General features: G+C 39.3%; 2 protein-coding genes across 6 annotated transcripts in view; one reads left to right on the forward strand and one right to left on the reverse strand.

The window, feature by feature from the left end:
- Positions 1-1,307: 1,307 nt before the first annotated feature.
- LOC119295154 lies at positions 1,308-8,004 on the forward strand. Of its 5 annotated transcripts, XR_005143776.1 has the most exons (11): positions 1,308-1,682; positions 2,539-2,599; positions 3,081-3,129; positions 3,770-3,824; positions 4,856-4,943; positions 5,561-5,679; positions 6,431-6,556; positions 6,700-6,793; positions 6,875-7,029; positions 7,224-7,370; positions 7,638-8,004. XR_005143776.1 is itself a non-coding variant. In XM_037573496.1 (10 exons), exons 1-10 carry the CDS (start codon positions 1,332-1,334, stop codon positions 7,695-7,697), a joined length of 1,158 nt encoding a protein of 385 aa, XP_037429393.1. In that variant the 5' UTR covers positions 1,308-1,331; the 3' UTR covers positions 7,698-8,004. The 5 variants fall into 5 exon arrangements, 4 of the variants coding, with proteins under 4 accessions (XP_037429393.1, XP_037429394.1, XP_037429396.1 ...); XM_037573496.1 differs by lacking the exon at positions 7,224-7,370; XM_037573497.1 differs by lacking the exons at positions 7,224-7,370; positions 7,638-8,004 and having other exon boundaries at positions 6,732-6,793; positions 6,875-6,981.
- Positions 8,005-8,114: 110 nt separating this feature from the next.
- Positions 8,115-13,507, reverse strand: part of LOC119295155 (dehydrogenase/reductase SDR family member 7-like) — a 5,941-nt gene continuing 548 nt past the window's right edge. The window contains exons 2-12 of the mRNA XM_037573500.1: positions 13,349-13,404; positions 13,218-13,251; positions 12,136-12,234; positions 11,898-12,046; positions 11,758-11,796; positions 11,585-11,677; positions 11,412-11,510; positions 11,040-11,141; positions 10,457-10,540; positions 9,972-10,037; positions 8,115-8,457 (exon numbers count right to left, since the gene is read on the reverse strand). Coding sequence (XP_037429397.1) covers positions 8,371-8,457; positions 9,972-10,037; positions 10,457-10,540; positions 11,040-11,141; positions 11,412-11,510; positions 11,585-11,677; positions 11,758-11,796; positions 11,898-12,046; positions 12,136-12,234; positions 13,218-13,251; positions 13,349-13,404 — 908 coding nt within the window. The 3' untranslated portion in view covers positions 8,115-8,370. The remainder of the gene's footprint in view (positions 8,458-9,971; positions 10,038-10,456; positions 10,541-11,039; positions 11,142-11,411; positions 11,511-11,584; positions 11,678-11,757; positions 11,797-11,897; positions 12,047-12,135; positions 12,235-13,217; positions 13,252-13,348; positions 13,405-13,507) is intronic.

Consider the following 13,507-nt stretch of genomic DNA (forward strand, 5'->3'; position numbering starts at 1 on the left):
AGCAAATATTCGGCAATGATAATAAAAGTGGGAGATGCTACGCGTTCGCCGGGTGATCCGTATCAAACATCCGCCACCTCGATGGCCGTTCGACGCGCAGCCGTCCGATCTACTTCTGGCGCGCGGCTCGGTCTCCTCCCCCGACCCATTAATTCCTGAAACAACGGTCGAGTTGCAGAAATAAGTGTCTTGCGAGCCATTCGATGCGTGACGCGAGCCGTTCAATCCTCCTCTCTAATTTCCTGCAACGATGCTCTTGTTGCAAGATCTGGTCTTCTCTGATTTCCTGCAACAAGACCTTATTGTGAAACTTCATCTTCTACAATTTTTTGCAACAAGACCCATTTTGCAAAAACCTCTTCTTCTTTAGTTTTCTGCAACAAGACCCTTAGAAAAATTGCAAACAACAACTCCCGCCGCATCTAATTTTTTTGCAACAACATTTTTCATGGGTCTAATTTTCTGCAACATCTTTCACACGTCCAATTTTCTGCACATCTTTCAGGCGTCTAATTTTCTGCAACAAGATCCTTGTTGCAAAAGTTGCAACAACATCTTCCATTGCGTCTAATTTTCTGCAACAAGACCCTTGTTGCAAAAACTAAAACAACATCTCTACCGCATCTAATTTTCTGCAACAGGACCCATATTGCAAAATTAGCATGACCATGGATGGGGAAGCGAGTGCAGCCATGGATGAGGGAGGCGAGCGTGGCTGCCGGGGATGTAGAAGCACCGTTGTTGCAGAAAACTTGAAGCGGGAAACTGAGCTCGGGGAGGCGGCAGCCATGGCTGTCCACGCCGGTGCTCCCCGAGCAGCGGGACGACGATGGACGCGGACACTGGTGCTCCCGGGGACGGCAAACGCGGCTCCAGTTCTTGTTTCAGATGCGGCGAAGGGGGAACTTGGGCGGGATGGAGGCAGGAGAAGAAGAGGAGGGGCGTGGCTGACGGAGGCTTGGCTATCGGCAATGCCCACCGGTGACGATGCGCGGGTTGGGAATGAGCCAGAAGGGATAATTAGGATGTAAACCGGGGAAGGAGAAAAAGTGACGCACGAGTGGAGGAGAAGATAACGTTGAGAAAGGGAAGGAGATAGTCTTGGTGTACCCTCAGTGCCACGTGTAGCGCGGAGAAGGCGGCGGACGCGGACGGTGTTTTCAGCCGGTTGAAGATAAGTTTTTCCCATAATAAAACTTTAAAAAATTGACACTTTTTTAAAAGGCTGGCAAGTTTTTTTTTTTTTGAGGGGGAGGGGGTGGGGGTTTGGGTTGATTTTATTTTACAATCCTTCAGTACTGTGCACGAATCCGGTCAGTTCATCACAACAGATGCCGACCACCGACCACATCTCCTCGCCGCCGCAGCCGGCGTCGCCGGGCGTTGGCGCCGTCGCCCTCTCGTCCGCCGTCGGCGAGCTACTCCGCTTCGTCCTCTCCTCCCACGTCGCCGCCCCGGACCCGGCCCTCCCTCTGTCCCTCTCTTATTGCTCCCGCCTCCTCGAAGACGACCTGTGCGATAAGCTGGCCACGGAGCTTGCGGGGTGCGCCGAGGAGGGGCGGATCCCGAGACCCCCAGTGGTAGCGGGGGCGGTAGGAACTCCTGCCGAGGAGAATGGTTCGCGTAAGAGGGAGGGGGAGTGGGAGGCGGTCCTGCGCGAGAAAGGCGGCGAGTTAAAGCGGGTATCTTTCTCAGATTTGCTTTCTTCCTCTTCCTCTCTTTAATCGGCTTTGCTTGAATTCCACTGAAAAAAATAGCACGCTATAGCGTTCTAAGCAATGTCTCGCTAAATGAAATCAGTGCGATATAGCAGATTTTAAGGGCTGCGCTATTTTTTCATAGCACACTATTTTTCTTCCTTGATTTTTTGCTGAATAGGTGCACGTTTGTTGTCAGACGATGAGACTGGAGGTAAAGGAAAATATTTTCAGGGCAATAATCATCTTCTAGCTAGGAAGTCAGAATCATGGCTGAAGCTGTTGTCAATCAATTTCGGGGTATAATTGTATTTGCGACAGTGTTTAGACTTTTAGGACTTGTGATATGAATTATGATCATAAAGGATAAGCATGAGCAGTATAATGATACTTGTATATATTCATCAGTGTCTCTTTGGGAGCAGCGTTCCTCGGCAGAGTACTAAATTTAATGAAAAGAAAGTATTGCGGAATTCCCTATTTGCTGTAATGTGGATACCTTGCAGAGGAAACTACAATTGGCCCTATGAAACTACTACACCCGGGCCAATATTTTTTTTTGGCATTTAAGAAATCCGTAAACAATGCATGTACAGGTTGATATATTATGTGGTCAGGCGGATTCAAGAGAACCTATGCAAAAACAAACTGGGTGTACAAATAGTTGCTTTGTCGAACCATCTTTCTTGTTTCTTGTGTTTTCTTGAAAGTTAGTAGTGTACTATCACATGTACATGTGTAATTTTTTTATTGAGTTATTTGAAATGTTAAAAAAAATTAGCTAGTGTTACCCTTTAACGCAATTTGTTTGACTATAGTTATTGTTATCTGTATTCACTAGATTTATGATGTAGTGGAGTTTGTGCTACATGTTCAAGAACCATACTTCACTCAACTCAGTGGTAATTCCAGAATCTTTTTCTTGTAGTTCATTTAACATCTAATTGACATTCATATTTCCTTTCCTTGTACTCCCTCCGTTCCTAAATATTTGTCTTTTTAGGATTTCAAATGGACTACCACATACGGATGTATATAGACACATTTTAGTGTAGATTCACTCATTTTGCTCCGTATGTAGTCACTTGTTAAAATCTCTAAAAAGACAAATATTTTGGAACGGAGGAAGTAGTTATATGTATATCAATATTACTTCTTTTTAATATATTTTTTATTTTTCTCTGGTGTGCAATATACACCATCAAGGATCTGTATTTAATTCTTAAAATTAATAATTTTATTTGTTCTGTTTTAACGGCTCAGTATAAAGCTGAAAGGCACTAATTGTCTAATTGATGTATTTCGAGAAAGATTGTAACCTGCATATTTTTTTTGCCTTTTTTGCCAACCACATTTTCTAACTTGAACCATGTACTTCTGTAGCTGGATCCAAGAACGTTGAAGGGAGGTTAGCAGCTGGTAATTACAACAGGTACACACAGCTGGTTTTAAATTTTTGAAGACTGTAATTCTAAGTTGAGATATATGGTGGAAAACATCACAGCCTTAATTTCTATCAACTAGGAACATCTATTGGAGTTACATTATGAAAATGGCAACAATTCTAGTTCTGTAGCTCATCATATTGTTCTGTTTAGGTGTTAGCACATATTTTACATTATGAAAATGGCAACAATTCTAGTCTGTAACTCATCACATTGTTCTGTTTAGGTGTTGGCGTATACTCCCTCCGTCTGGGTTTATTAGACCACCTTGTATTTTTGTCAAACTTTGACCATCCATGAAACTAACAAAATACAAATTATATGATAAAAAAACATATTGTTGGATTTGTATTTGAAGGAGGTTTTCCATAATATAATTGTTCTGACATATAGTTTACAATTTATTAGTTAAATTTATGGTCAAACTTTAGCCCAAAATGAAAGGGGGCCTAATAAACCCGGCCTACTACTTGGAAGCCTTATATTGTTGTTTCAGTAAAAAGTTATCTCCCAAGCTTATCGACTCTGTGAGCACTTCTGCTCGCTCTCTTATGCCTACGCATTATTTTTCATACTCAACGTGCATGCTATTCATGTAATCATGCTTTTTTTGTCATTTTGTCACAGGATTACACAAGGTTCTTTGTTGCTCTTCAATAAATGCCTCTTGCTTGAGGTTGAGGTAATTTTCTTTGCTATGTAACTAGCTTTTCTGGATATAATATTTATATCTTTGTACTGTTATCTTCATTAGTAATTTTCCTTCTTTAAGAAAAAAACTTGTATTTGTTGAAGTATATATGGATTCCCTGACCTTCTCCATCAGTTCAAACTTTTGGTTCTACTGGTTGGTGCATAAAACTTATTTGATCGCTGAAGTTATTTGATCTTTATGGATTTTCTGTCAATTCACATAAAGCACCGAATAGAAAAAATGGTAATGGCATGACCTCGGACGCGCCGCTGATTTGGCTCGATCTTTCACCGCAAGACAATCAGATATCAAATCATGGGGTCAATTCACGCAACCTGAAGACGAGGAAACAAATCCAGCAAATAACGTGGAGATGAACAACATGCCTCTAACCTTGGCACAATAATCCTTGATCTCACAAGAACCTTCACGCAATCATGAGTTTACTTGATAACCATCAGCGCAGTCCCCGGAGGGATGATTCACCACGTGAACACAATGTTCAAACTCAATCTAAAATTCGACCTCCTCTAATCTGGGCGCACCCCTATGCTTATATAGGTGAGGGGATGGCCAGGGAAATAACACAAGCATGGACCAGAATTCCAACTATGGTCCGACCCAGACTAGATACAAACCAACCCCAAAGGGGTTCGGCCCAAATTATGCGCGCAGGCTCAAATACAACGTGTACATACTTAGACATATAAAATCTAATCATTGGCTGTCCCATATGCAACGCAGCAGCACCTGGAGCTAGACATGTTTGGCCTCGCCTCCTCGGCTAAACTGAAACAATTCTTGTGGTGTTCTGAAATTGGGCTTTACCTCCTCCTTCATGGGAACAGCAGGAGGTAAAGGGATGCCCTCATAAAAAAATCCACAATTGATTCTGTTTAAAATATGTGCTTATATTTTATGACTATGATACATAACTGGGCAGATCATCCTTCTTGACCTGCGCATATATACTTTTTATTCTAGAGTTGTAGTAAATCCCATTGCTTATTTATTTTCAGGCAGTTAGAAAGTACAGTTCGTTCTCTGAGATGCTGCAAACAGAGACGATCTCAAATGTCCTTCCTGGTATTTCATCAATTGAAGAAGGTACTTTGTTTCTTACGATCGTACCATTGTAGTGTTGCTTGTGCGGTGTTCCATAACTGGATTAATTTTCATGAAGTCTGCACCTTTGGTCACCCATGAGTTAATCCTTTTAAGAACCTATTTCTTTACTTATTATGGTGCATAGCTTATTTTGGCACTTGCCATGCCCTGGCTTTCTTACAATGCTTTTTTCTAAATTAATCTAGGCCGTAGTTAACAGTAATAACAGTGTAAGTGTAACTTTTATATAGAGCTGCACTACCTTGGTACATATTTCTTATAAAGCTTTCTGGACCCTGACAGCCTGCTGTGAATCCATGATGCGCTGATTGTTGTTGGTTTGGTAGGCACCTTAGATAATAATTTAATTCAGCTCGAAGGGTGCATGCTAGGCATGCTACCTCTTTAATCTTCAGACTTTATTGTACCACAAAAAACACAACTGAGCTCTTGTGATATGTTGATGGGTACACATTTCTGAAGCATCTCAAGTCCATACCCATGTTGATATCACATATGTTCTTTCTCACTAGTATTATTATCTTTTTGATATAAAAGGTTCTATATGCAGCTGTAAAGGACCCCTAGACAATCGACTAAATTATCTGCATATACAGGTGTCAAAGTTTATAGAAAATTCTACACAGAGGAAAAGGAGAACTCTTATGGAGTCTTGGCAATATCTGTCTCAAAGCCGCAAATCCAACCTTACATAACCATGACTGAGCTTCTTGCTGTGAGTGGCACACTTTAACGTTTCATTCCACGTTTCTTCTGTTTGTAATGTTACCAGATCATTTATAATCATATTTATAGCGACATATCTTTTATGGGGCATACAAGGCTGATATATCTAAATTCATTATGTATGTACTCCCTCCGTCCCATAATGTAAGACGTATTTTGACACTGTGTCAAAATATGTCTTACCTTATGGGACGGAGGGAGTACTTTGTAAATACACATTGAATAACACTAAGTGTCACTATTTATGCACTCAAAACAGCCAGCTCGCTTACCCCTTTGGCCTTTGCATGTCAATTGCAAGCTTTGTAGCTTGGAGTTTTACTGAATGTTAGTTAAATCTTAATGGCCAATAATATTTGTATTAATTCATGTTCTGGTTACCATAATTCATAAATACTCCTTCAATCAACATCTAAAAGGCCACATCAAAATTTGAGCTCAACTTTGACTGTAAATTTGTCTAAAAAATACTATACACATGGCACAAAAATTATGACATTGGATTCGTATTCAAAGGGTTTCCAATGTATAATAATATTTGTTGTATATGACTCATATTTAATAAGTTAAATTCGTGGAGTTAAGCTCAGATTTCGAGGGGGCCTTTTATATGTGGGATGAGGGAGTACCGTTTTTAGATCCGTTAGTTGCTTTAAGTTGAATATAATCACATATGGGCACTTGTACTAGGTATGTAGCTGGTTCTGTGCTTCGTGAACTTATCTCTTGTTATTTTCTAGGGATTGGGTTACGATGGATTAGGTAGACTCCTTGGTCTGGCAAACACATCAGGAACAGTTCCAGATGGACTGCCTCCTCCAAAATCCATGTTGATTTCATCTTGTATGAAACTACACAAGCCAACTGTAAGTTCAGCTTTAGCAACTACCTCTCAGTTCTATTGAATGCTGTCCCATCCAAACACTTTGCAGTTCTTGAATATTACCAAGCTTCCACCTTGTGAAAATTCTCTTGTAACTAAGAATAATGGTGTTGCATTGTACTGGAGGTGAAAAGTTGTTCTTTAACTGATGCTGCAAGGGCATTGGCCAAACATGTTCACAGGAGTAGGGATGGGTGGTGGGGCTGCCTCCATGGAAGTGGTAAAGATGTGTTCCTGCTTAACAATCATCAAGTTGAAGACTCGCATTATGGTATATTTAGTTAAAAGTATTTATCTACAGATCCAAAGAAGAATCAAATTTCGTCTGAAGTCATTGACCGTTTGTTACGTGAGGGCTGTTGGATTAATATTCATCTGACACAGCCCAATAGGCCTGTTTTTGAAATTCGTGTGTATGAAGGTTATGGTGCCCGATGGTCTCATGATGGTTTGAAGGTACATCTATTAGTTTCTTGTTCCTTTGTTGATTGTGCTGGGCTCTAATATAAAAAGTGACGCACCTCAATCCGCATGATAATTTTTCTATTATTGTTTTTATCACTCGAGTAATATTGTTGTCCATCGGCCAATCCTTTGTTTTCTAAATAAATCACTCATTGTTTGCCTTACCTGTCTTATTTACAAATCAGATATAAGAAAACTAGCCCGCTGAGGGAAAGCTTTCCCAAATGGCTCTTCGAGATTGGACTCGAGAAGGGCAAGACACCTGTGACAGGGTTACAAAATATTAGTGCCTGGACCCTGCAGGGCGAGCCCGGATATGAAAATAAAAAATGGTACCAAATTTAACTTCAAGTTGAAAACCATGTAAAAGTTTGGACGAAGGCACATGACACATTTGATTTTTATGATCAATTTATAGTGTAGAGTAGGCATTGTGATGTTACATACAAATTTGGATCACAAGATGAGAAATGATGTACTCGATAGACCATGAGATGTAAAAGATTTCTAGGTCTTATTATGTGTGCTCCAGCTTCGCCATGTTTCTTGTTAATCGGTTACTTGACTGTTCCTTGATTCCTTGGCATATGGTTTTGCAGTTCATTGGATTCTTGGAGCCTTACACACCAGATGGCTTTCTCAACGGTTGGAAACACTAGAGCATGATCTGAGTGATGCACACTAGTTCAAATGTTCTGTAGAATGGCGGACTGATGTCTGAACTTATGTTGTATGTCTTGTTCAAGGTCGAAGGAAATGTCTTCTGTAAGGCCTGAAGGTGGAAGTTACAAGTACTTCCAATACTTTTTCCAAAATCTGGTTATAGGGGTTGTTGTTGTCTTAAATAGGCAATGTCATTGTTGCGTGTTGTTGCGTCGTATGCAACTGTGCCATGGCGAACATTGTAATTTTGGTGCACGTCAGCTCTGAAAGCATCAGACCATCAGACAGATTTCTATGTTGTAACTTGTAAGGTGTTTATACATCAATCGCTTATTCTATCGGCACAACAATCGGAGCATGAAAGCACCCAGATAGTAGCACATCTTAAAGATTGACACAGGAAACACAACAGATAAAATAGTCATCCATCTTGCATGATTTATTCTTTTGTGGAAATGCGAAGCTGGAATGCTGACTTGTATCTGAGTTATAAAATACTTCAACTCGCTGACTAGGTGACATTACAAGGAGTGCTTGCTTCCCGTTGGTCATTTCGCACATAAAGATGAAAAAGGGTAACAAGGTTCATAATCTATATAGATAGATGTGTATGACTATTTCAGAATCTCAATGAGATTCCAACTGTAGGCGTAATGAGCAACTTCATTGTCAAGCCGACTTTTTGCCACCGAAGAGGAGATTCCAACTGTAGGCGTTGCCCTTCTTTGCAGCAGCATCCACTCGCTTCGCACCAACCTGGGTAAAAACAAAATAACCATCAGATTATATTGACAATGCAAGGTCTAGTAGTTGACAGAATAAAATAGCTGTTCAAAAATTGTTTCATTTTTTTTTCCTGACTGCAGTCCTCAAAATTGCACAATAGGACTACGTTTTTTACTTCTCAGATTTCAGTCCCCTAGACGCATCAGCTTGACCAACAAGTTCTAACCATGCCACTGAACCTACTTATTTATTTATCAACTCTTGAACTACCATGAATGCAAAGCAAGGCACAACCCAGTCAGTATATTCAACAAATAAACCTTGAAAAACTAAGGAAATTTAGAATGACAAAATGGTGGAATGGTGGAACACCAACAATTTAGAGAAAAAGCCAGAAAACATAGAAGAAACTGTAAGAGATAAGGAACAAATGACAAAAACCTAAAATATTATTACAAAATTTAACAAAGAGAAGTACGAGGAATTTAATTTTATAAAATAAAAAATATTCTTGAAAAACCACTAAAGAATTAGAGAATTTTAAGAAATGGTAATGACAGCAGAAACTTGGAAGGAAAAAAATCATCTGTATTCTGAACAAACAAGATAATACAGCAAAACTCACAAATGATTTATACACATTTGTAAGAAAACCAAAATGTTTTTTAAGTGCGTGGAAACACTCTATTTAGCCTTATTGTTGCAGTCAATGTACTCCTGTATTTGTAAATTTATTTTCTTCAAATTCCCAGTTTCCAAAAAAATAATATTTGTAGCAATTTTCCTTTTTATCTCAGAGTATTTCTAAACTTGCCACTTGCCAGAATCTTAAATTTCTTCAAAACCACTGCTCATCATAAAAAAAACTTGCTGCATCTCATGGATGAAAAAGGAGCTTCCTATTCTCAAAGAAAAATTCCTCAAAAAAAGGGCTTCCAGAGCTTAGGGTCAGACATCCTTAGACTTATCAGTTTGAAGGTTGAGGGGTGAAATCTAAGGCCCCGCTTCGAACAAAGAAAAAATGAACTCAAATGATACAGAACAAAGGAACGGCTCCCAAAAATCTTCCGTACACATTTTGGAGGAAATCAACTATTGTTCAAAACACACGGAAAATTTCCACTTCGAAATCAAAGGAAATATTCCCCCATGTTTCCTTTCAAGTGATTCTTCCACCCACAAGTTTCCATGTTATACCTATCCTATATTCCAACTGGCTTCTCTTCTCTATTCACGTGTTTTCAATCTGTACAGGATGTGTGGGACTCTGAGCCATGCCGCTCTAATTCATGAATTTTCCACGTTTTTGCATTTTCCCTATCAATGTTCCAAATGGGCTAACTGTAGTTGCAGTATGAGAAAAAAAACTTTTTCTATTTTTGAGTCATATAAGTGTGACATCATGAAAGTGCTTTAAAGCTAAATACACTGATCAAGTTTGTCCACACGATTTCTACATGTGACAAGTTTGTTCTGACTGGAGGATGCAAAGACAGTTCACCAGTAGATAAGGAAAAGAAAAACACCAAACTAGAAAAGATTACCTTGTCCATAAGCCACCATCCAATTGTTGGCATGTATTGCACCACGTACATAACAGCCAGCACAGGCTGCAAAGGAAGTCACTAAAATTCAGATTCAATATGTAACATAAATATAGAATGACAAATCCACTATGCAGAGTGCCAGACATAAAATAGGAACTTCATGTCATAGATACTTGAACCAATAGTTTAACATAGTGATACAAGCTACAAACCCGTAGGTTACTACAACATAGTGATTGTACTTAACACATTATTATATTATAGAAGCTTTTATGTTAGTACATGCACTAGCTAACTGATGTTATTGCTCAGAGAAAACGTGGGCACAAAGTTTCAAGGATCCATTAGGGAAAGCTTATACTGTGTAAATGAGTCAGATATGGTGGTAAGTTTCTAGCATAATATATAACACGTGAGCATAATAAATTAAGACGTCAGGCTTCTTAAATGGTCCAACCAGTAATGTTCAGAATGAAATATACCTGATATGATATCCATGCTTCTTTTAGTCCATGAGTTGCGGCAACTATTGTCAGTTCAGCACATCTTTCCACTGAAACACGTTTCTGCATAGGTTAACAAGAATTAGTAAATATAAAAACAACGATTAGAGAAGGGGACTGAGAACCAACTTTCAGCAGTTAAGCAAGTACAAGATGTTAGGATGTGAGCAGAATGTGATAACGTATGTACAACAAAAAAACATTAAAGCAAGTCTAGACACAAACAACATGCATTTTAGGACACTGCTGGATTATGATAACCTCATTCGATTCAGCAGTTGCAATTATTGGGCTTGTTCTAACACATGTGGGATGAATGTCTGCTTGTTCTAACACATGTGGGATGAATGTCTGGATAAAAGAATTTATCTAACCTTAAGACTATGAAACACAAAAGATGGTAGCTAATAGAATTTTACATAGCTTCATTTTCACATAAGATTTGGAAATGAGCACGGCAAACTATGCTTAGCTGAGATGAGGTCTTTGTGTGACTTTGTCAAGCAAACTACTTCCGTTTGTTCGAAAAAAATAAAGAGAAGTCTAATAAACAAAGCATAACCTCGGATGAATGCCTTTGTGATGAAGAAGTTGCACCAGAAGGTACTGGTGTTTCAATAGGTCCAGGACAGACAACAGTGACCTTAATGCCTTTCGTACATAACTGCAGCATGGAAGATATATAGCTTGAGCAACATAGTCGCGAAAAAACAAACAAAACATACAGGAAAACAACCAAATATCTACAGAGAACCATCTAACCATGAAATTCCATTTGAACAGAAAATACAGTCAATGCTCTTGATAACAGAAGAAAGATTGTCTATGAATACTTGTTGATAACAGAAGTGGATAATTCATATGCATATAAATTTAGCATACCCAGAATGTATTATGTTGCAAGCTTAACGAGCTAAAGGTATGATTTTAATACCTCAGAGCGCAGAGAAGCAAAGTAGCCATTGAGAGCATGTTTGGAAGCAGAGTAAAGAGCCTGACCAGGTGTGGGCACCTTTCCAGCTGCACTACTCATCTGTGAATAGCGAGTTAGCTACAATAATAACCTAATAGAAATCATGTTGATAATAAGTTCTGTTACAGACATACCACAACAAAATGACCCATCCCTCTATCCAACATGAAAGGTGCAAGAAGGCGAGTCAAAGTAATTGTTCCAAAGACATTGACATGAAAAGTAGCCTGCATAAAAAGAAATAGTTAGCAGGGAGTTACGTTGTCAATAACGATATAAAGAACAAAGTAAAAGATGGTTCACATACCTTAAGACCTTCCTCAGTTTCTTCCAGGGCCCCCCTTTTCTGCAATTTTATTGATTTATTTAGCAAGCAAAAACTTGTGGTGGTTGTGTAGCTAGACTAAAAGGGATTTAGGCTGATAGAAAGTGTATGATAATATTTACTGGACGCTCAAAGGCCGCATTGTGCATCATATAGTCAATGCCTGCACTGGAAAAGAGTGATTCCGCTGAATGTACAACTTCTTTCAGAGATTCTTCATCAGATGATAAATCCATAGGTAACACTTCAACTTTGCTATCTGGATGCTTGCCTTGGAAGAAATAAGAGAACAGGAAAAACATGAAATTCAAACTTGGTCCAGAACTCAGATTTCCGACAACATGAGTTTTTCAAACTTACTGATGATGTTACGTTTCACTCTCTCAAGCTCCTCCTTGTTACGTGCAGATAGTATGAGCTTTGCTCCTAAACTCGCAAACTGCATCGAAAGAACCTCCCCTGGCATTACAAGAAATTATTCTGGTTATCGTGGAACAATATGCTAAATTTAGCAAACATATCATGAAGTTTAGCAAAAGGATGACATGTATTGGATAAAATAACATATATCCAATTATCAAAACTTAAAGTGAACCATGAATAGGTTTTACGTGAATTAGCCATTTAATACTACACTGCAACAAACATAAGGCAGCCACTAAACCTACAAAATACCTTTCACTAATGAACAACATGTAATACCTCCATCTGGCTTAAAAAATCATACAATCAGCTTTGAGAAGTGCAATTTTGCTTACATTAAGCGGCTTAGCAGGTCATCACAAAATCTATAATTCCCTTTCTGTATTACCGTTCACTGATTAGCATATTTGCAATATCAGTTATGATGCAGACACCCCCTCTGTGACCAACTGACCATTGACCAATGTCATTACAGATCTACAGATATGCACACCAAAGTTCTCAGAGCAAGATAGTTGCATTACAAGGTTTTCCAAATATAAGGTTCCCATCAAAACAAAGCATGAGCATGGCAGATAAAACTGGAAACAAGGCCAGGTCAGGGATATAAAAAGTAATCTTCTAACCACTGTCCAATGGTGATCCACTAATAAACTAGCACAAAAAGTTCTATCCATTCGTCCTCTGTCTATAACTAGAGAATATGCGATCAACACAGCATTAATTAATACTAAAAAAGCATATGTACCATAGCATGATCTCATCATCGGGCGCAATTCTTTATTTTGTGACCGTCACCCTAACTGAAGCAATACACCTAAAGTTTAGCACTCAGGACATGCGCTTAAAACAAAGATCAAGTTCAACAACTCCACAGTCATAAATCACAACCACAACAAAAGGGTTGGCACCTAAGAAATCATATCAATCACACCCAATTTACTATGACCAAATTCCTTTTTCTTTTCATTTCTGACGATGAAATTCACCCAATTCAAGAGATAGAGAAGTAAACTCACCAATCCCACGGCTCGCTCCCGTGATCCATACAACCTGAAGGGCACCAAAGAAAGGAAAACACAAGCATACATAATTCAGACAACGAATCCAACGAGATGATAAGCAAGACAAGGGAGCAGCAAACACCAACCTTGCCGTCCACTTTGTCCCGCCGCGCCCGGCCGCACGACAAGAGGGTGAAATCTCCTGCGCCCAGCCAAGAACGAGAGCGATTAGCCCCCCAGCCAGCAGAGAGGAATAGAGGGGGGAACGAAGCACAGAGGGGGATACTTGGATATGCCTAGGTTCG

Source organism: Triticum dicoccoides, chromosome 4B, assembly GCF_002162155.2.
Source record: "Triticum dicoccoides isolate Atlit2015 ecotype Zavitan chromosome 4B, WEW_v2.0, whole genome shotgun sequence".
NCBI classification, from domain to species: Eukaryota; Viridiplantae; Streptophyta; class Magnoliopsida; order Poales; family Poaceae; genus Triticum; species Triticum dicoccoides.